The 22,968-nt window shown below is 34.0% G+C and overlaps 2 protein-coding genes across 2 annotated transcripts; both read left to right on the top strand.

Annotated features, from left to right (window-relative positions):
- The first annotated feature begins 11,602 nt into the window (after window positions 1-11,602).
- LOC141487642 (olfactory receptor 2AG1-like) lies at window positions 11,603-12,547 on the top strand. The gene has a single exon (XM_074187112.1). The coding sequence runs from the start codon at window positions 11,603-11,605 to the stop codon at window positions 12,545-12,547; it is 945 nt and encodes a 314-aa protein (XP_074043213.1).
- A 9,219-nt stretch (window positions 12,548-21,766) lies between these two features.
- On the top strand, window positions 21,767-22,636 carry LOC141515415 (olfactory receptor 2AG1-like). Its single transcript, XM_074226960.1, has one exon. It carries the CDS (start codon window positions 21,767-21,769, stop codon window positions 22,634-22,636), a length of 870 nt encoding a protein of 289 aa, XP_074083061.1.
- Window positions 22,637-22,968: the final 332 nt, after the last annotated feature.

Here is a 22,968-nt window from a genome sequence, read left to right on the forward strand (position 1 = left end):
TGTCTAATGATAAAATAATCAGAATTGAGATTTCATCACTTGAACCATCCCTTCTGAAATCCCCTTAACTAAAGCTAAAACAGGAGATTTTGGTCACAAGGCAAATGTTCTCAAGTGGTGGGATTAGAGTGCAGGTGATAGGACTTGCTTCAATAATTTATTGAAGAGATTTGACCTTTTAGGGTAACCTTTTATGTAAATTAGGTGTCTCTTGAAAGAGGGTGAAGGGAAGAGTTAGAAAAGAGGGAATAATTACAACGTGAAAGTTTGATCCTTAGGCAAGTTATTAAAGAATGTGGGTGGTAAATGAAGGGTTAAGGAAAAGGAATCTCAGGAAGGAAAATTAAATCCAGTTTAAGTCTTAGCAATGAAGAATTAAAATAAATTTTAAATTTTATAGACCATGCATAGAAGTATCTCCATTTTCACTAGTTTCCAAGTCTTTCTTCAAATCTTAATTCAAACTTTACCCTCCATGCAATTTCATGTCAGATGAATTAATTGAGATTAATTTCCACTGCTGCTATATATGTCTTGTAGGTTCATAATTATATCCATGTCATCACCCTCGGTAGAACGAACGTTAACATCTTGAAAGTGTAGACTATTTTTATATATTTTTTAATTTCTTTGTATGCTCAGCGTTTAACACAATGATTGTAATAGCAAGAACTTTTAAAAATTCTGAAATCTCTAAACATAATTGAAATGTTATCCTTGTTCATCACTTTCTTAAATTAAAAATGTATAGTCTTGGAACTTCTGGCCAAGATGGTGGAGAGAAGCCAGGTCCTGTAAGGTCTCCTGATCTTCCCTCATAAACAATAGAAAACAAAGCTCTTAATGGAAATCCTATCGACAAAACCCAGAAAGAGAAGCTAGAAAAACAACAGGTACCTAAAACTCTGTCTTTGGGGATCAGTGGTGTAAGGAGTACAGCCAGTGGGGGAAGGAAGAGAGCCAGAATAACCTAAGATCAGCCCTTGGGGCTTTTGCTGTGAGAACCACTTCACCCATTTCACTTTGAGAACCACTTAGTTGTGGGAACCAATTTGCTCTGAGAACCAATTCACTGTGGAAAGTACTTTGCTGTGGGAACCACATTGGAGTGGAGGCATGGCCATGGGACTGACAGTCTGGGACTTAATGGAAGGGCTGGAGAGTAGGTTCCAGCTTCTAGCACCCCATACTGGCCGAGAGAAGCTATTACATCCAGTGAGGAAAGCCTCCAGCACCCCCTACTGGCCAGCTCGAGATATTACACTCAGTGAGTAAAGCCTCTAGGGATTTCAATACCAAACCACTGTGAACCAGCCCTTCCCTTAACACAAGATCCTAAGAAAATGAAGAAAAGCCAGAGTGAGGGAGGGGGGACCATACAAAAATTCCCAGAAGGAAAAGACCCAAATTCATAGAGATGTAGAACCCCTGAGGAGAATACGGTTTGTTCTCCAGCACAGAAAAATTTCCTTGAAGAAATAAGGAAGGAATTTAAAAATCAATTGGAAAATTCAGGAACAGAAACCCAACAGAAAATTAACACAGAGCAACAAGGAAACAAATCCTTTGAAAATACAATTGGACAAATGCAAAAATGAAAATAATTTTCTCAAAACCTCAAATGATCAAAGGGAAAACTATTACAAAAATAGAATTGACCAACTGGAAAAGGAGTAGCAATAGGTAAATGAAGAAAATTCTTCCATAAAAAAGCAGAATGGAATCTATGGAAACCAATGACTTCATGAGACAACAAGAACTGGTTAAACAAAACCAAAATGTTAAAAAAAACAGAAGAAAATGTTAACTACCTTGTCAGCAAAACTACTGACCTTGAGAATAGAATGAGGAAAGACAACCTAAAAATTATTGGTCTTCCTGAAAACATTGAAAAGAAGAAAAGTATGGAGTTAATATTACAGGATTTAGTGATGTAAAACTGCCCTGATATCATGAAACCAGAGGGCAAAATAATTATTGAAAAAATACATTGATCCCCTCCAGAAAGGGATCCCACTATGACTCAATAACAACAGTTTATTGGCAAGATTATTGCCATTGAATATCTTCACCCTCAACTATTCCCTTTGTCACTTCTTTAGCTAGCTTTGAGATTTTGCTTGCTTCTATTTGTTTATTTCTCCCCCCCTAACTTTCCTATATTTGTTAGGTAATCAGACTCTACTTTCCTCTCTATTCTTTAAATTTTTTATTACTATTATTTAATGTTCATTTGCTGTGTCATTTTTTACAAAAGATTCTTTTTCTTCATTTTTTTTCAATATTTATATTCTATAACAGAGTATCTAGGTTGCACACTGGTTAGAGGACCAACCCTGAAGTCAAGAGGACTTGAGTTCAAAGACAACCTCAGACACCTAGCTGAGTGACCTTGAGCAAGTTACTTAACCCTGTTGACTTCAAAAAAACAATACAGAGAGAGAGAGAGAGAGAGAGAGAGAGAGAGAGAGAGCTTCTATTATGGTATATTCTTCAATTTTTTCTTTAATTTGTATCTTTTATATTTATTTAGTTATTCATTCCCTATATTCCTCATAAAATTAAAACATTTCAGATCTAGTTCATAAGTCACTTCTTGTAAATAGTTTCTTTTATTTTGTGTAGTTTATCCTTTCCCTTCCCCCTGCCCCTTTTTGTGTACTCTTAGAAATTTCCAATCACTTATAGTTGATATTATTTTGAACCATTGGAGGGCTTTTCCTATGACCTTGATGTAGATAATTTCTGATCTTTGTTCTTCTCTTTGTCACCAATTTGGTTTTTTGATAAAATGATGCAAATCCCTCCCCAGCACATCAACTTAAGTGATCACTGAAGAATATTTTTTTCTCAAATTTCTTTCCTCTTTACTTTTTAAGTCATTAATATTTCTAGGAATTTTAGTTAAATGCTCAATTTAATTATCATTGAATTTGGGGAGGAGGGAGGTTTACAAAGTGCTTTTCTCACAACATCCTTGTATTCTTGGTAATATAAGTATCCCTATAGCACAGGTGAAGAAGCTGAGACTCATTAATGCTCAGTGAATTACCTAAAATCAGACAGAAGTTAAGAGTTAGGAGATGAATGCAATCTCAGTTTCTCTCTCTCTCTCTCTCTCTCTCTCTCTCTCTCTCTCTCTCTCTCTCTCTCTCTCTCTCTCTCTCTCTCTAACATTAGCATTCTACCCACTTTTTACTTTGGTCATGTTGGTAGTCCCCACTTTGAGAGTCTACTTAAGCTTATGAACACTTTTCTGAATAATGTTTTAAACTGAATGACATTAAAATGTATAGGATTTAAGAAAGGCCGGACTCCCAGACTAAAAATATATGCCTAGTACATTGTTGCCTCACAATAATTATAGGGTAGTACCTCTTTGACCCTGAATTAATTAATTGGCTCACAAATTATTCCACCTTTTGTTCCACAAAGTATTCTTAAATTCTAATCATTAACTAAAAGAAAATTGCTATCATGAACACACATAAATACACACTGAAGCACAAATGTCAATGCAAACATATGCATCTAAGAGGTAAACAGTAATAAAAACCAAGAGAAAAAATCAAGTCATAAACTAGTAAGTTCTGAGAAATAGTTAATAATTGTAAATAATAAAGTGATAATCTTTTGGTTCAATAAAAACCATTCAAATCAACAATCCGTAATTGGAGAATGCATTAGGCTAAAAAATCCAAAAGGAATGTTTAAGACCTTCTGAGATTTCCTATAAATTAGCAAATAAATAAACAGTGTCATGTGACCAGGAAAGCATGTCTTCTGGGATCCATTAAAGTCCTGAATCCCAGAGGACAAACCAATATCATTCCAAATAGAAGGAAATTTCTTTCTGAAACAAGCTCAGAGGAACTAACACAAATTCAGGGGGATATAAGGGCTTCTGAAGGAGCAGAGTAAACAACTCTCTTGCACCAGGGCACTAACTCCAGATATAATAAGGGATTTAATGTTCTCCATTGGATCCTCTATCATTTTATCCATTTTGCCTACCAGTCTGCTTGACTTTCCTCAAACCCCTGGCATGTCCTAGACACAAAAATCTCTGGTTACCTCCAGATAAAGGAGTCTGGCATTGAGGGAGCAACAAAACAAAAGAAATAGGCTCATTCTTTCCTTATTAATAAGAAAACGATAGTGGGGGCATAACCATTCTTTAGAATTATCCCTAGAAGTCAGAATGCAGCCAGAATATAAAGCTTCTGGTACAAATCCACTATAGTTATCAGAAAGATAAACAATCCTGAAGAAAGAAAGTGACCCTGACTATGCGGTCCTGCAAATTTCATTCTTCAGTCACAATTGGTATAAAATTATAGTCTTTCAAGGCCATAGTTTGGTGTTCTCAAGCTTTCAACTAGCAACTTGTGTGATTGGGAACAGGTCTTCTTTCTCCATCAGAGGTAAGTGAGGGACTGTATGGTACAAGTCAAAGATCTGTTTAATATCTTAATCTGAGAATATCCTGTGATGTGTTAAAGAGATATTGAGTAGTGGGGTGGCTAGGTGGCAAAGTGGATAGAGCACTTGCCTTGGAGTCAGGTGTACCCGAGTTCAAATCCAGTCTCAGACACTTAATAATCACCTAGCTGCGTGGCCTTGGTCAAGCCACTTAGCCCCATTGCCTTGAAAAATCTTAAGAGAGAGAGAGAGAGAGAGAGAGAGAGAGAGAGAGAGAGAGAGAGAGAGAGAGAGAGATTGTGTAGAAAGAAGGTGCAGTTAGGAACTAAAATCTATTATTCATCCCAAATTAAGAATAGAACTGCTAAAACAGGGCAGGGAGGGAGGGGAACCTGAGAATGAAGGATCCACCTGTACAGGACTCCATTGTTCTCTCTTATTCCTGAATAGAATTAAGTCCCTTGAGTGCCAGGATGGGTTGACTCTTTTCTTTATATCTCCAGCATGAATAAGTGATATGCACTTATTAAATCATGTTGATTCACTTACTGGGCTACAAACCTTAACAGTGAGTCACAGAACTGTTAATGCAGAAAAAATTCAGGCCTAGGTGAGGTCAGAGTTGGGAGCAAAATCCAGATCTATTATTTTCATGATTTTGAGGTCCTTTTGAGGTAATTTCTTCACTTTACAGAAAAAGAAGTTAGGTCCAAAAAAGATTTAAGTGACTTTCCCTTGGTCACAGATACAACAAATAAGAGGTCTAGTTTTTGAATTAAGATATTTTGGCTTCTTTGATTTCAAATTCAGTTCCATTTAGAGAGTACCAAGCATTGAACAAGCAATTTAATCTGATTAGAATAAAGATAATTTATCAGTAAGAACAGCTAGATGATATAATAGATAGAATATTAGAAGTGGAAACAGGAACTAATTTTTATAAATTCAAATCTAATCTTCAGACAGTTTTTAACTATATGCCCCTGGGGAAATCACTTAACTCTGTTTCAGTTTCCCATCTGTAAAAGTGACCTGGGGGATGAAATGACAAATCATTCCAGTATCTTTCCAAGAAAATGGGGTCACAATTGTTGCATGACTGAAAAATGATTGAACAATCTCAACTATAGGATGAAGGTAATACATTACCAGGGATTCTGATCCTTCTAGTTAAAAATTTATAATCTTATGATGATTTGATTCCCAGACAAGTACAAGGTAATAATTTAAAATGAAATAACAACACAAAACACATTCTTTCAAAAATCTGAGTGCATTTTAATGCTTTGATAGCATAAAATTTTAAACATCAGGTGATGAAATGTCAGATGAGATACAGAGGTTATTCATGGTCAATTATGTATTGGATTTATTGGCATTTGAGGTCCTTTAAAACTCTGAGATTCTTCAATGATAAATTCAATTCTTCATTTGGAGTCTATTATATTCTCCCTTATGATGGAGCATCCAGAGAACCAAATTCTAATTTTCATCACAAAGGATGATAATCAGCAGTCAATGTTCAGTTTTACCACTGATGCCAACTATTCCTGCTAAAGTTGTTTTAAGTTTTTCATAGTTTTATGTGTTTAGCACATCCCACATTTTCAACTCTTTTATTGTGAACCATTTTCCAAAATTGTACTTCATGTGTTTATGTAGGAATCCTTTAAGAAAGCATACAGTTCCCTAAACAGCAGTCTTCTAAACCAGTTGTTAGAAACTTGACTGATTTTAAGAATAAATTTTAACAAATTTAAATATTTAACAAAATTTCAAGAATAAATTTTAACAAATTTATATATTAACTAAACAAATTTTAACAAACTTCCCTATCACTAAAATATACACACACACACACAAAGACACACAGACACACACACACACATACACTAAACATTTCCCTATATTAAGAAACTATAGATTTTTAGTATGTTCCATTTCCATGCTTACCCTTTAGCACCTGTAAACATGATCTAAGAATTAGAATATCTATCTATCTATCTATCTATCTATCTATCTATCTATCTATCTATCTATCTATCTATCTCCATATATTTCCATGGTGTTGATTTCAAATTTGAAACATCCCACTCAAATATCATAGAATACCATGGACTGTTAATAATCACTTCAATTCTACAGTTAAAAAAACAGATGAAGACATCTTCTGGGACTCAACATACGAGATATTAAAAATTAAGTCTGGTTTTCTAGAAAAGTTTACAACTTTACAATAAATTTACCTCTTTGCTAGATTACTTTACTAGAATACTAGAATTCAAATTCAATCTGTTCAAAATTCTGGCCATTCTCATCGTGAGTTTAATATGCCTGGAGATCTTCTGATCTAAGGATAAATTGTGTCCAATTGTAGTAATTTTAGTATTTTAGTATTTAATATTTCTTTTCATGACTTTTGAACATTTTGTTCGATTGTTGATGGTTTGCATTCCTACTTCTGAAAATCATTTTTCATATCATTCATCTAATTTTACATTTATCACATTTTAATAGGGAAAAATAGTTTGTCTTATAGATTTTATGTTAATTACATAGATAGTCGGATGTCATACATCAGAACTGTTTCATTAAAATATTTTTTCCAAATCCATCTTTTTCTTACTATTATAGTTTCATTTATTTTGTTAGTATAAAAGCTTCTGAAATTTAACATTTTTCAAATTGCTTGTTTTGTCTTTCATTTTCTCATCTATCCCTTAATTTATAGAATTTTCATCTACCATAATTATGAAAAGTATTATCTCATATATATACTAGTTTATATTTTGAAAGTGACATTTAGATTTCTTATTGATTAGAATGTATTGAAGTATAAAATGTAAGATGTTACCCAAAATCCATTTCTTGATTGGATATCAAGATACTGGTCACAGAAATTGAGAATGGTAAAGTGACTTGCCTGTTTTTTTAATATAATATTTCTTACATTTTACATTCTAAACTGTCTTCCACCTTCCCTCTCTCCACACGCCACACTAAAGAAGGTCACTATCTGATGCAGATTTATGGCTTAGAGGTATAAATATGGATATGTAACACCATAATATACATGTTTTTATCTAACAGTTCTCTTTCTAAAGATGAATAGCATTTACCTTAATAGATCCTTTGTAATTATTTCTGTAACTCAATAAAATATTTTTTTCATTTAATTGGATAAGTATTGGATGAACATTGAATAAGTAGATTAGCTTATGTAGAATTGTCATTTTCATTTTATTGGCTCTGCCCACTCATGTTTACTTAATTTTTTTCAATTATTTAGATCTTACATGATTTGTATAAAAATGTTTTGATTTATGTTCATATAGTTCCTGGGGTTTTTTTCACAGGTATAATCCTGGGTATTGTATACTATCTACTGTTATTTTAAATATAATATCTTTTTCTATATCTTTTTTGTGGGGTTTTTTGGTGATATGTAGAAATGCTGATGATTTATGTGGGTTTATTTTATATCCTATTACTTTGCTATATCATTTATTTTTTCAACCAATTTTTTAGTTGAATTTCCAAGAATCTCCATCTATATCATCATATCTGCAGAATGAGAGATATATAATTTCATTGTCCATTCTTATTCCTTTAAATTTTTCTTTCATATAATTTTATTACTAGAATTTCTAATATTTAATAATATTACTGGTGCACATACTTATTTCACTCCTGATATTATTTGGAAGATGTCTAGTTTACCTCCATTCCAGATATTGCTGGACAATGATTTTAAGTAGGTATTTCTTTTTTAAAAAAATATTAATTTTGAACTTAACAAAAAGCATTTCCATGTACATAAAAAAGAAAATTCAATATAAAATCATGAATTTCAATTTCTCACAGTTCACTTTTAAAAATTATAAATACTACCTATAATTTTCAAAATTTCAAAGTTTCACTATTTTTGTTTTCTTCTTAGTTTTCTTTTCTTCTTTCTCTCCTGTGCACTTTTTTCTACCTCTCTCCCCTATTTAGAGAAGGCTACCATTTATATGCATATATATGTACATGTATGTATTTGTATATATATATATATATATATATATATATATATTATACATTTATCTATATAAAACCATACAAGACCTGCTTCTTTTTAGCAGTTCTTTTCTGGAAGTGAATGATATTTGCCCTTAATTTTCAAAGAAGATCATGAAATCAGGTGAGGTGATATCATGGCAAGCACTTGACTTGGTTTTGAATGAGGGGTGCTGTGTTAAGTCAACAGTCTCACTTTTTTCCTCCAAAGCTATCTAGGTCCAAAGACCAGATATGAATTAGGACAACTGCAGATGACCCTGGATTTGAGGCAATCAGGGTTAAGTGACTTGAGCAAGGTCACATAGCTAATAAGATAAATTGCCATCCTCCTGACTCCAAGTTCAGTACTATATCCACTACATGACCAAGCTGCACTTTGGATAGGGATAGCATCTTCCTTAATAGTCCCTTGTACTTGAATTGTAACATTCAAATTGATTTAGTCCTCCAAAGTTGTTCTTAAAGGAATAATTACTTCATTGGTATAAAAGGGTCTCTACTCATTTCATGCATGTTTTTGTAAAATAAACCTGCTAATCATTATAATAGCATTGCAATCATATACTACAATGTGTTTAATCCAGTTGATGTGCATGCCCACAAATTCTATTTCTTTACCATGACAAGGGAGCTGCTATATAGAGAGCATACAAGTTCTTCTCCTTTTCCCCTGATTATCTTGGAAAATAGATATAATAGAGGTATTTCGTGGTCAAAGGCTATGTACACTTTTACAAGTTTGGGGCATAATTCCAGATTGTTTTCCAAAGTGTTTAGATTAGTTCACAGTTAGTTCATTGGTTCATTACAATATTAGTTCAAAGTTCTACCAACTATTCTACATGTCCTTGAACATGTCACTTTCTACTTCTATCATTTTAGCCAATGTGATAGATATGAGAGATATCTCAAAGTTGTTTTAATTTGGATTTCTCTAATCAATAATATTGTAGAGCATTTTGTCCTTTGATTATATATGTGTATAGTATATATGTGTATAAATATATAGATGCATATATATATATATATATCTTTGATTCTTTCTTCATAAAGCTGTCTGTCATATTCTTTATTTACTGTTCAATTACAGAATGTCTAGTTTTCTACTATGTAACTTTTTTTCGAAATAAAAGAAAAATTTATTTAAAAGGTTACTACACATAGGAAGGGCTAGTGAGAGAGAGAGAGAGAGAGAGAGAGAGAGAGAGAGAGAGAGAGAGTCAGAGATTAAAGAACAGCCAAGCAGCCTTGGCTGGGCCATGGTCAGAGAAGACTGCAGCCCTATGTAACTTCTAAATAAAGTTTTTTATATACTTAAATATGAGATATTTGAGCTGAGAAAATATATGTCTGTGTGTGTGTGTGTGTGTGTGTGTGTGTGTGTGTGTGTGGGTGTGTGTGTGGGTGTGCGCGTTCTCCAAGTTTTCTGGATTTAGGTAGAAGCTCCTTGTCATTTTAAGGAAAAAATTCCTTTGTGCCTATGCCTTCAATTGTTTTTTATTATTAAAAGTTTTATTTATTTTGCTGACTATATGAAATGGCAGTTTTGAACAATCATTTTTTGCAAGGTTTTGAATTTTACTTTATCTCTCTCTCTTTCCTTCCACTCCCCCCTTCCCCAGACCAAAAGGAATCTAACATAGCTTATAAATGTATAACCATGCAAAACAAAGATTCCTATTAATCATGCTAGGAAAGAAGATACAAATCCAAACTGAAAAAAAAGTTAGAGAGGAAAAGAAGACATAATACATATAACAACTTTTCAAAATTGAAGAGAGCAAGCTTTGGTCTACATTTAAATTTCACAGTTCCTTCTCTGGATGTGAATGATATTTTCTATCACAAGTCTTTTAGAATTGTCTGATTATTACACTGTTAAAATGAACAAGTCCATTATAATTAATCATCATTTAATATTGCCGTTAATGTATATAATATTCTTCTGGTTCTGCTCAGTTCACTCAGCATCAGTTCATGCAAGTCTTTCCAGGTTATTCCGAAGTCTCACCCTTCATGATTTCTTATACAACAATACTTTGTTTTTTAATAGGAGTGTCATATTTTGTCAAAATCCTATATAATTACAGGATTTTTATTACATTTGTTATTAAAGTAATCATGTTAATATTTTTCATTATGTTAAGCCATGCCTACACACCTGGCATAAATCCCATTCTCACAATTTTAATCTTTATGATTTATTGTTGTGGAATTCTACTTAATATTACATTTGGGATTTTTGTATCCATATTAATTACTGAAATTGGGCTATAATTTTTCTTTGATTTTCTTCTTTTTGGTTTAGGTATCAGTACTAAACATATTTTATTAAAGGAATTTGGTAGAACTCTTTCCTTTCCTATTGTGCCAAGCAATTTATCTAATATTGGAATTAATTGATCTTTAAAAGTCAGGAGAGGATAAAGTTCATTGGTAACTCTATCCTATCCTGATGTTTTTCCTTAGGAAGCTCATTTATGACCTGTTCATTTTTTTTTCTAAAATAGGTTTATTCAAATAATCTATTTCCTCTTCTGTTAATCTAGGTAGTTTTAATTTTTGCAATATTCTTCCATTTCACTTAAAGGATTAAATTTATTGCATGTAATTGGACAAAATAATTCTTAATAATTGCTTTGATTTCATCTTCATTAGTTGCATATTAAATCATCATTTTAGATTTGGTTTTCTTCTCTTTTTTTCATATTAACATTGTTTATCATTTTGTCAATTATAAAAACTTAGCTTTGTTTATCAATTCACTATTTTTATTATATTCTATTTTATCAGTCTCAGGTCTAATATTCATAATTCTAATTTGCTGATTAATTGGGGGGTGATTTTATTATTTTATACTTATCCATTATGAGACAATCCGTATATTTATCAGACACCAACTCCATTAACAGTGGAAGCAAAATAATCAGAAGGCTATCTTAATGCTATCTCTGAGATTGTTGCCTGGGTACAGTAGGGAGTTTAATCAATTTATTGACCTTTAAATAAGAAACTTTCAAAGTGCTCTGTTATCCAAAACTTAAAAAAACTCCTTAGTCATTTATATACATATTTACTGAGGATTTGTCTGCTTACAGAAAATTGAGAAATCTGTGTGATGGAACGCTCCAATATTACCTTGATAAACAATTTCTACCTTGTTGGAATTCTCCAGGAGACCAGGTACCCTGAGCTCCTCTGTGCTACCATCACATTCCTGTTCCTGATGGCTGTTGCTAATAATGGTCTTCTGCTCTTATTGATTGTTACAGACAATAGACTGCATGTGCCCATGTATTACTTGCTTAGCCAGCTTTCACTTATGGACCTGCTCTTCACAACTATCATTGCTCCCAAGACATTGGTAGATTATCTCAGTGGACAAAACACCATCTCTTTTACGGGCTGCGGGATCCAGATGTTCCTTGAACTGATTGTAGGTGGGGCAGAAGATATTCTGTTGGCTTTCATGGCATACGACCGGTATGTGGCCATTCATCACCCTTTGAACTACATGGTTTTAATGAGACCATCAGTTTGTTGGTCCATGGTGGCAATATCCTGGCTTTTGGCATTTTTGAATGCCCTTGTATATACCATCTATACTATGCATTTCCCCTTTTGTAGAAACCAAGAAATTCACCACCTTTTCTGTGAAATCCTTCCATTACTAAAGCTTGCATGTGCTGACACTTCCCAATATGAGCTCATGGTATACACAATGGGAGTGACCTTCCTTCTGGTCCCCCTCTCAGTTATTCTTGCTTCCTATACTTTAGTCTTGACTGCTGTGTTCAATATGCCTTCAGCACAGGGAAGACAGAAAGCTCTCCTTACCTGCTCCTCCCACCTAACAGTGGTTGGGCTTTACTATGGAGCTGCCACATTTATGTATGTCCTACCCAGTGCCTACCATAATTCTTGGCAGGACAATATTCTTTCTGTGTCCTATACCATTATCACTCCAGCCCTGAATCCCCTTATCTACAGTCTGAGGAACAAGGATGTGCTAGGGGCCCTGAAGAATCTTATAGGGAAAGGACCCTCAGTATCTAAACATTAGTATCTGCAAATGAAAAGTATTTTGTTCTTAGTCTTGAGAACTAACACTATCTCTTGGTCCTTGAATTCTCCTATCTGTTTCTATGACACTGAAATTGTCTTGGATAATTTTGAAATCCATGTTCTGAATTCATTGGTTTATTTTTTCCATTCTAGATTTGGTCCCTAGCAGGCACATGGACTTCTGATTATGTGACCTTTCCCCCAACCCCCAACTCCAGTAAACTCCAGTGGTTCCCTATTGCCTTAAATTTCAAATATAAAAATCTCCCATTTGTCTTTTAAATCTCTTTTTCTTCATTTTAACCTACCTTTTTATGCTTCTTATTCTTTACTCCCTTCCACATACTTTGCAATACAGTGAGACTAGCCTTTTTGCTGTTCCTCAAACAAATATTCCATCTCCCAACTCAAGACATTTCCCCTTCACATTCCCTATGCCAAGAACTCTCTCCCTTTTCATCTTTGCTTTTTTCCCAGTGGATTCCATCAAGTATCAGTTAAAATTCCACTGTCTTTCAGATATCTCATACTAGATAATCACTAAACATCTTAATTTTCTAAAAGGCTGGGTATTTCCTCTAATACTATATCTCAGGAGAGCCCACATGTGTAGCTTCCCTACTATTATCAGTTTATATCAATTAGCCAGCTAAACTTACTTAACTTTTATAGCAAAATTGCTCAAGTGACATTATAAAAATAGTTGGTCTAAAAACCCTTCAATAATTTTAGGAACCCATTTTTTCAAGAGTACATAATCCAGGGAAATAGGAACAAATACAGAGCATAAATGAGGCAAAAGGATTTTTCACAGTTCCAGGTTAAGTTTTTCCTCTCATGGGACTTTTCATGAAGTTTCCTTTATGCTTGCTGTAACCTGAGTTCTTCACAATGTCCTAAAGTTGCCTTTCCTTATTGTGTCTGGTTTGTCCTCACCTCCTAATGTGGACAGTAACTGATGTCCAGATACCACCACTGGGCTGCCAATGAGAAATTTAAATTTTATGCCCTTTTGAAATTTTCCCCTGAACACAGGTGGTGAAAGTAGGTAGAAGCTTCTCTTTTAAACCACAAGTGATTCCCAGGTGAATGACTTAGAAGTGATTTTTCCTCCTGCATGGGCCAGTCCTTCCAAACTTGGGTTTGTAACTGGTTTCTTTATACAAACCCCATTGCCTTTCTTTTCATCCAGTTAATTTAATCAAGTGCATCCCTGTTTTGATTGGTCTAAAGTGTTCAAATCATTTCAACTGGTTTTGACTGATTTGAACTAGTCTAAACTGGTTTTGACTAGCTTAAACTAATTTGACCAGTCCAATTGCAGCTGGTTTAGACTAATTTTTGTTTAACTTGTCTTCAGTTTATCTGGTTAAATGAGTTTTCCATGGTTTAACCAATTTTAACAGGTCTAAACCAATTTTGATTGGTGTGAATCAGTTTTGATCAGTTCTAATTGGATTTCACTGGATTTTACTGCATTTCAGTTTGCTGTAGAAAAACCTTGTTCAATGCAAATTTTAAAGTTTAAACACATTGTTATTTTTAAAAATCTTTCTATATCATTTAGGCCATTTTCAGAGGAGCAATATCAAGTATTCCTCAGCTTCAAGATCATAAATTAAGAAAGGAACAGTCTCACCATGTAGAAGGTAGCAATGTCATCCTAACTTTTCTCTCAACAGTACTCACTTCCTGTCTAATAGTCAGGCAAAACCTTGTAACTTTAAATTACTTTCCATTAATTCTGTTTACATTAATCTATTGAGACTATTACAATCTCCACATTTTCCATTTTTTTTTGCTTTAAAATGAGAATTAAACAAAAGAAGACAAAAGGAAACAAGGAACATCCCCCAAAATGTTTTAATTGTTTCAAGCATAATAAACATTTCACTTCTAAATTAAAGATTTTGCAGTCTCTTCAAAATTATATGTTATACCTGAACATCAACAGCATGTAAGCATATACATACATGCACATCATAGATATTATAAAAATCAAGAAAACTAGAATATTTATGACAACATTATGTGTTTTAAGAGAGGAGATTTTGGGGGTAGCTAAGTAGTACAGTGGATAGAGCACTGGCCCTGGAGTCAGGAGTACCTGAGTTCAAATGTGGCCTCAGACACTTAATATTTACCCAGCTGTGTGGCCTTAGGCAAGCCACTTAACTCCACAGCCTTGCAAAAACCTAAAAAAAAAAGAGATGGGGGGGATATTTGTGGTTGTGGGGAACATGTATTAAATTTACTAGTAAAATAAATTAATAATAAAAAACTAATCTATTGATGCAGATCAGTTTGCATATCACAATTTCTTGTGTTGGAGAGGAACCAGTGACACTAAGAGATTGCATGACTTGCTTAGGGTTGATCAATATGTGCCAGGAAGAGCCCAGAATCCAAATTTTTCCTGACTGTAAAACTAATACTCTATCCATTTTCTAGGTTTCCCATCCCATTAAGGTTTTATATATTAAGAAATGAGCAGAAAAATATCCATGTGCAGAAATAGAAGCAAAAGGAGATAGAAGGCAAGTCAGACAGTGAACAATCTGTAAGGGAGACAAAGAATGAAAATTTAAGGAGAGAGAAAATATTTTCAAATAAACACCACTCAATTTTATAATACATATTTGGAGAAGAGCCTAGAGTATAATGTTTAGGAAGAACACTTAGGACACCAGACTTTCTCCCTTCCTTGGCAGTTAAAGGAGTCAGGGAAATCAGGTCAAGTAATGTCCTCTCTGAGACTCATTACAGTCTGTGACCCTGTAAAAGCAGCTCCAAGATGATGCCATCTCAGATAATCAAAGAATACCATCTAAACTAAGCTGAGGTACAGATCCAATCTGGAGAGGAAGCATCTGATGGGATAATAGAGTTGACTCCCCAGGAATTTGGCTTTACTCGTTTCACTCTTCCTAGAAGACAATAAAATCTGAATGTTGAAAGATCAATCTTTAGCACTCTTTTTTTCAGTTCTTCCCCTGTTCTCCTCTCTAAATGTCACTTTTCTCTCAAACTTTGGCAAATTCTCAGCTCCTTAAACTATAGACTTCTGTTTTCTTCCCATTGCTGATCAAGAGAGGCTGGTTCAGAGAGAATAAGGTAAGATAAACATCTTTTTGATAAGCAGCTTTTTCTTGATCTCACGCATGAAAGAAAGAGAAAGGCAGTGTATAGGTACATGCTATCTTAGTATTTCCTGAACTATGAACTTACCTGCCCAATTAAATTAAAAAGAAGCCAAACATTACCAAAAAGTAGATGCACTCCTAATCATCTCATCAAAGGAATCCCATCCCTGGTAGACAATATAAAATCCCCCCCCACACACACACACACAGGTTTACAATTGATTCTTTTAGACTTTCAGCCTAACCATAGAGGAGTCAATGGAGTTGGGGACTGACACACTTTCTCAGTGATATATATATAAGTGAGGAATTTTGTTTTCTGTATCAAAGAAGAGAAATACAGAATCTGAATCAACTTTAGAAAAAATGGGCAAGGGACAGGGTTGAAAGGAAACAGTTTCTAAAATTCTCTTTTTTCAGTTAAAGAAAGAATGATCACATAGGATGCTCATAATGAAGTCAACACTGCCACTTGTATATATAACTTTTCTCCTTTGCCCACTAATTTTCCTGATGAAGCATAGCCCTATTGATGAGGAGAAAAAGAGGACCAGTGAGAAGCATCAATTGGTTGTGAATCACCCAGGGAGTTACATTCAAAGTTGATGCTAGAACCCTTATCTCTTTATAGTGCCTTAGTTTCTGACTTCTACAACAGTGTTTTCTGCTTTAACCAACCCCTTGGAATGTACTTTAAACTAATTAATCTGAGAGACAGAATTCAGATTCTAATTCTTATTCTTATTCTTACATACATTAACCTCTCACCCTCCATCCTCCCAGTATAACTAAACTGGAATATTCAATAAGTTTTAATTTTGTAAACCCATTTCTCCAAGTCAGTTCCTACAAGGAGCCCTATGACCAGAGAAATACTATAGACGCTACAAGTTCCCAAGACAGTTTCTGGTTTAAACTCATAGTCAAAAGAATCGCTAATAGATTTTCTCCTTATATATCACAATTTACATTAGATATTCAATATCTTGTAGTCATAATTTCTCTGAACAGAGCATTTTGCCTTTGTTCAATGGGTATGTATAATTTGGACTTTTAAACTATTAAAATATGGCCAGAAAAAAAAAAGATAAGGAGAAGAGTTAAAGGGAAAGGATTTAATTTTAATTTTCTCAAACCCTCTGCTAAATGTTACCACAAACTGAGTAATATCCCAAGAGGACTCAGGCTTCTACTTCAACTTCTATTTGTATTTGAGGTTGTCACTTTTTCAAAGCTTTGTTTTTGTTTTTTATGTGTATGTGTAGGATTTACACTATAGATATTAGTGGCTTTCTACCTCAGATGGAATCTAAATCCAAGAGTCTCTGATGACTTCTGAAGTCCCCCAGAAAACTTCTGGCAGTTAATCTTGTGCTCTATCTACAACACCATAATCCATTCATTATACTCCAGTGTCTGAAAAGCTATTTTCCCAATCATCCCCTCTTCCAAACTTCTTCTCCAAAGAGAAAATCAGAGACACGTTCTAAGGATATTTCTGTTTCCAGATTTTTTTCTTTTGAACTCTCTCCTCCTGATAATTATCATTTCCATGACACAGTGGGAAAGGATAGGAGATGGAAAAAAATATAAATGTGATTTTCCACTATATAAATTCCTGTTTCATATATATATATATATATATATATATATATATATATATATATTCTTATTCTCCTTTTTAAATGTGGTTTGTAAATGTATGTGAGGTCTAAGAATAAATCCATTCTTTAATCTTTGTGTAGATTTAGAGCTCAATTATTCAAAATCCTCTTTTTAATGATGAAGAAACACCAAAGCATAGATGTTTAATAACTCACTCTAGCTCACACAGATATTAAATAGGTTCCCACTAGATGGCACAGTGGATAAAGTGCCAGATCTAGAGTCAGGAAGACTTGAGTTCAAGTGTGACCTAAGTCACTTACTGTCACCTTGGGCAAATCACTCAAGCATGCTTGCCTCAGTTTCTTTCTCTGGAAACAGAGTTGGAGAAGGAAATTGCACACCACCCTAGTGTCTCTGCCCAGATAACCCCAAAATGAATCACAAAGAGTTGGACACAAATGAAAATGGAAATAGATGAGGAAACAGACAGAGGAAAGTTAAATGACTTTCCCAAGGTTACATGGAAACTAATAAATCTGAGAGACAATTCAGATTCTGGCCTTCCTTCCTTCAAAGTACAGGGCTCTATACTCAATGACACCTAATAAACCATTGTAGATAGAATGAACTCCATTTCACTCTCTTTCATTTCCTTCTTTTATGTTAATTTTCCTTATTCTAGATATATTAAATCAAAACATACATTATCATCTTTATGATCATTTCATAATTGCATTGTATACCAATCTCCACCATTCTGAAAAGAAAATGAACATTTCATTATTTCTCCAGCCTGGTCTCCACAATCAACTCACATTCATTCCTGTATAATTCACACATTCCCCATCCTATTCTGAACCATCACCACCTCAATAATTATTCAAAGTTGTTCTTGGTAATCCATTACCTAATCCTCTATTCCCACTACCCATAACCCAATCTTCCCAATTTTCCACTCTGAAGTTACCAAACTCTTCCACTATCTCCTCTGGAATCCTGTTTCACAGGGAACAAATTAACTTTTTTCTTTAATCTATTTCTTGCCCAATATTTCTACCTTACAGTACTGAATGAAATCCATCTCCTTTCTAATAATGCAGATTCCCTGTTCTCCATTTCCAATACTAACTTTAGTTTCTTTCATTCATTGACTCACCTCACTGACAAAGGTGGGGAAGTACTGCTTGCTCCTTCTTACCACTTTAAGACATTTCTTCTACTTCCCTGACTCAGTAATTTTTCTTCCTTAGAGATTCACTCAAGAGATATCTCTCACCCAATTAAAATTCTGGTATTCATTGGTAAATGATCTCCAAGACACTTCCCTTTTTTTCCAGAATGATTTCAGTGCCTGATTTTTAATCTTGCTATTCTTCTCAAATCCTGCCCTCATACTAGGGGATGTTGACATATATTGATACTCTCTCAAGCACCCCTCACCTCCCTCATTTCACATGATATACTTCTTCCTAATTTGACAACACAAAAAGATTACCATGTACATGATCTTGGTAATGTTACCATCCTATTAATGACAATAGTCCTTGAAGTAATAGTAATATTAATAACCATTTATATAAATACTTTAAGAATATATATATATATACATATAATTATATATATATATATATATATATAATCTTATTGGATACTCTCATCAATTCTGTGAAGAAGACACTTTTATTATTAATATTTTATAGAGGGGGAAACTGAGGCTAAGAGAATTGTGATGCATCCTGGTGTCCAAAATTATGATTCTGTTTTAAGATTTCAACTAAGATTTTCTAGAAAAGTCTATCAATTGCATCAACTCACTGCTTAAAATTAATTTATTTTTATTAAACTTTAACTATCCTTTCTCCTCTCCTGAAGTTTATGGTACAATTAACTGAATTCATGGTATTTCTTCGCTAGTGCATCACAAATCTCCTGATATTTTACTCATTCATCCCTAAAATTCCCATCCTTTCTACTTCAATAATCTCTTCCTCATCATTTGTCAAAATTAGATCCAGCAAAGTTGATCAATGTCAGTTCCTTATTGATTCTTCTACCATTTAGAGAAAAAAATTCAATTTAACCAAAGCATAAATTTCTCAACTGTTAAAATTTTTGCAGAAATCTCCATCCAGATATTGTAAGTTCCCTATAACTCTAAGATTATACCGCAAGGCCATATTTCTGATCTAATTTCCAAAATTTTTGTTTAACTTATTTCTTCTATCTAATTTCTTTGACTTAAACCCCCAGGACAACGTCAAGTCTGATTCTCCTTCCAATGATCCTCACACAGGTGTTCTATACCACAATCTCTCTTTCTAGTTCCCATAAAACTTCATATCTTAATTTGGATATTTCTTCTTAATAAGCAATGCTATTTCCTTGACTCTTTTAACTCTTTGTTTCTTGTGAATATGGTGAATGTTTCCAGAAGCATAATCTTAGCATAAATATTTGATCTCACCTAACCCAATTAAACCAATAAAGTCAAATTTACTTTATGATTTAGGATCTATTTTGCCCTTCTTTCTGCTTAGTATATGTAGACATCCTAGGTCCTTTATTTTATTACTGGATTCCTTATTTTATTATGTTTCTCCTTCAAAGTACTCCTTTCTTTTACATTCATTAGAATTTTGGATTTTAGTATCATTATTGGTTTGTTTTTTTCAACAAGTCAATGGGGTTAAGTGATTTGCCCAAGATTACACAGCTAGGTAATTATTATGTCAGACACTTAATTTGAACACAGGTCTTCCTGACTTCAAGGCCAGTGCTCTATCCACTGAACCACCTAGCTGCCCTAGATTTAGTATCATTTTATGGTAATCAGATTAGTATATCTATGAAGACACCTTTCTTCCTGTTCTCTCCTTTTATTGTTTTAAAGTCTATATTACTTAACTCCAAATGTTAAGTGACTCTATGGAATGTTATTCTAATCTCATGTCTCTTAGTACATACTAGAAATTATTTTTCATCCCTTAGATTTTTCTTTCTTTCCTTGAGTTATGCTCTTTTTTCCCCTTTTATCACTTCTCAATGATTCCATTTCCCACAACAGAATTTCCTTGGTTAAAAAATAATACATTATAAAAAAAAGAAATAAGAGCATGCTTTTGTCTCTAAATATATAACTGATTTTTTATCTACAGTTCATCACCTCTATAATGAAAAGCATAAGATATGACTCGCAATCTTTTTGATTATAAGTTCACTATTATTTTTTCAAAGAACACTTTCTTATGATGAAAAATTGAAAGTGGAGATACATTCCCCTATCACTTTGATCTTATCTTTCAGAATGGAATTCAGCCTATAAATTGTGCATATATACTTGCTATTTTATAATGGTAGGAATACAAACATACCATACTCCCAGAAAATCACTGCAAAATTAAGCTATCCTGGTCCTTTAAACTTTGGGGATTGAGTTTCTTGGGTAGAGACTAAATGTTGTTGGAAATTATCTACTTCCCATACATGATCTGAGTGATTGTTAGAATAGGGGAAGTATTCTGAGTAATAATTTATCATGTGAGCCTTTCTTTTCGATCAGTAGAATAATGCAACCTTCCTATCTTTTATTTGTAATTAATATATTCCTTCCAGTATTTTATGCAAGCAGAATGAAAGAGAAACTGATTCATTAGCAGAAAGTAAATTATTTAATTAGATACAGATAATTCCTTGTATTTCTCTTATAATAATTATATGTCTTAATTCTGCACACAGTAGCAGTTCACTTAGCCACAGGTATCATTAATAGCCACTCAGCCTTGAAATTTGTACATGAATTGTAGGTCCATTGGTTTCTTTTGTTTCCAGAGAATCAAAAATATTTTTTCTTTCAACACTGCTTCTATCCATAGGACAGCTGCCCAACTCATTGTCATGAAGTATGGGATATGTAGATGAATCCAAAAGAAAATTTGTCCTGACCCCTGAAATCCTCACTTCTTCATTTGATATAGCTACATTTGTTGTACATTAGTCAAAAGAAATTTGCACATTGGGGTTGGCTCTCCATAAATCTATTCTCTTTCATCACAAAACAATAAAACTTAAAAATGCAAGCAATAATTTAAAAATCCAGGAAAAAATAAAGTTATGAGGAAAATCTTAAAAAAGAATCATAGCATTACATTATGCCAGATAATTTAATAATTGTAGATGTACTTGTACTCTTAAACAGTTCTGCTTAGGCGTTTATATTTATGTACATATTTTAAAGCAATTTATCACACTTTACTGGTTCAATTTCATGTTAACATCCATGTTAGTTGTTAGAAAAGCTTTTCAGATAGTAAGCTCAATAATTGTTGGCAAGAGTCCAGTTGACCAAAGAGAAATATCTCACCCCATTTATTTATTACCTATTGACTTTTAGTGGTAAGATCCATTTTCCTGGATTTGTCAGTCCTGTGTATTCACTTTTGTTTCAATCTAGGATAAAAGTCTGAGCAATGGAGCTCTGGAACACCACCTTAGGAAATTATTTCATCCTCATTGGAATTCTCCAGAATAGTAAGTACCCTGGATTGGTTTGTACCACAATCACATTCCTCTACCTGGTGGCCCTGATCAGCAATGGCCTCCTGCTCCTGTTGATTGCAATGGACAAGCGGCTCCATGTGCCTATGTACTTCTTGCTCAGCCAGCTCTCTCTTATGGATCTGCTGTTTACAACTATCATTTCCCCCAGAACACTAGTGGATTACTTTCGTGGACAGAGCACCATCTCTTTTATAGGATGTGGATTTCAGATGTTTCTGATAATGACACTTGGAGGTGCTGAGGACATCCTGCTGGCTTTCATGGCATATGACTGCTATGTGGCTATTCAACAACCCCTGAACTATATGATCTTCATGAGACCAAAAGTTTATTGGTCCATGGTGGCCATATCCTGTCTCATAGCTTCCTTTAATTCCCGTGTCCATTCCACATACACTGTGCACTTTCCTTTCTACAGAGCCCAGGAGATAAACTACTTACTCTGTGAAATCCCTCCATTGCTGAAGCTGGCATGTGCTGACACCACCAAATACCAGTTCATGGTATACACAATGGATGTGACATTCCTCTTCATTCCCCTTTCTGCTATCCTTACCTCCTATACACATGTTTTAACTGCTGTATTCCACATGCCTTCTACACAGGGAAGACAGAAAGCTCTCCTTACCTGCTCTTCTCACCTGACAGTGGTTGGGCTCTACTATGGAGCTGCTGTGTTCATGTATGTCCTGACCAGTGCTTACCACAGCCCTCAGCAGGACAATATCCTCTCTATTCTATACTATTATTACTCCATCCCTGAACCCCCTAATTTATAGTTTGAGAAATAAAGATGTGTTAGGAGCTCTGAAGAAGGTGCTAGGGAAAGGTTGCTTACCACCAAAGCTGTAGAACGCTTAACAGGTCTTTACGTGTGCTTCCATCTGAAAGTCATTAGCAAGCAAATTGTCTCACGGCTTCTTTCAAGCTGTCTAGAACAACTCTTAGGGTACTATAATCAATTTTTTTCTTTTTTTTTACTTCAATATCTCCAAGGTTCTACCCTAGGAAGTAATCTTCTCTTTTCTTTTTTATACTAACTCCATTTCAGGGCTCAGAAGGTCACATTGGTTCAAAATAGTCATCTGCAGATGATTACCAGATTTATGTA

Source organism: Macrotis lagotis, chromosome 1 (assembly GCF_037893015.1).
Source record: "Macrotis lagotis isolate mMagLag1 chromosome 1, bilby.v1.9.chrom.fasta, whole genome shotgun sequence".
NCBI lineage: Eukaryota > Metazoa > Chordata > Mammalia > Peramelemorphia > Peramelidae > Macrotis > Macrotis lagotis.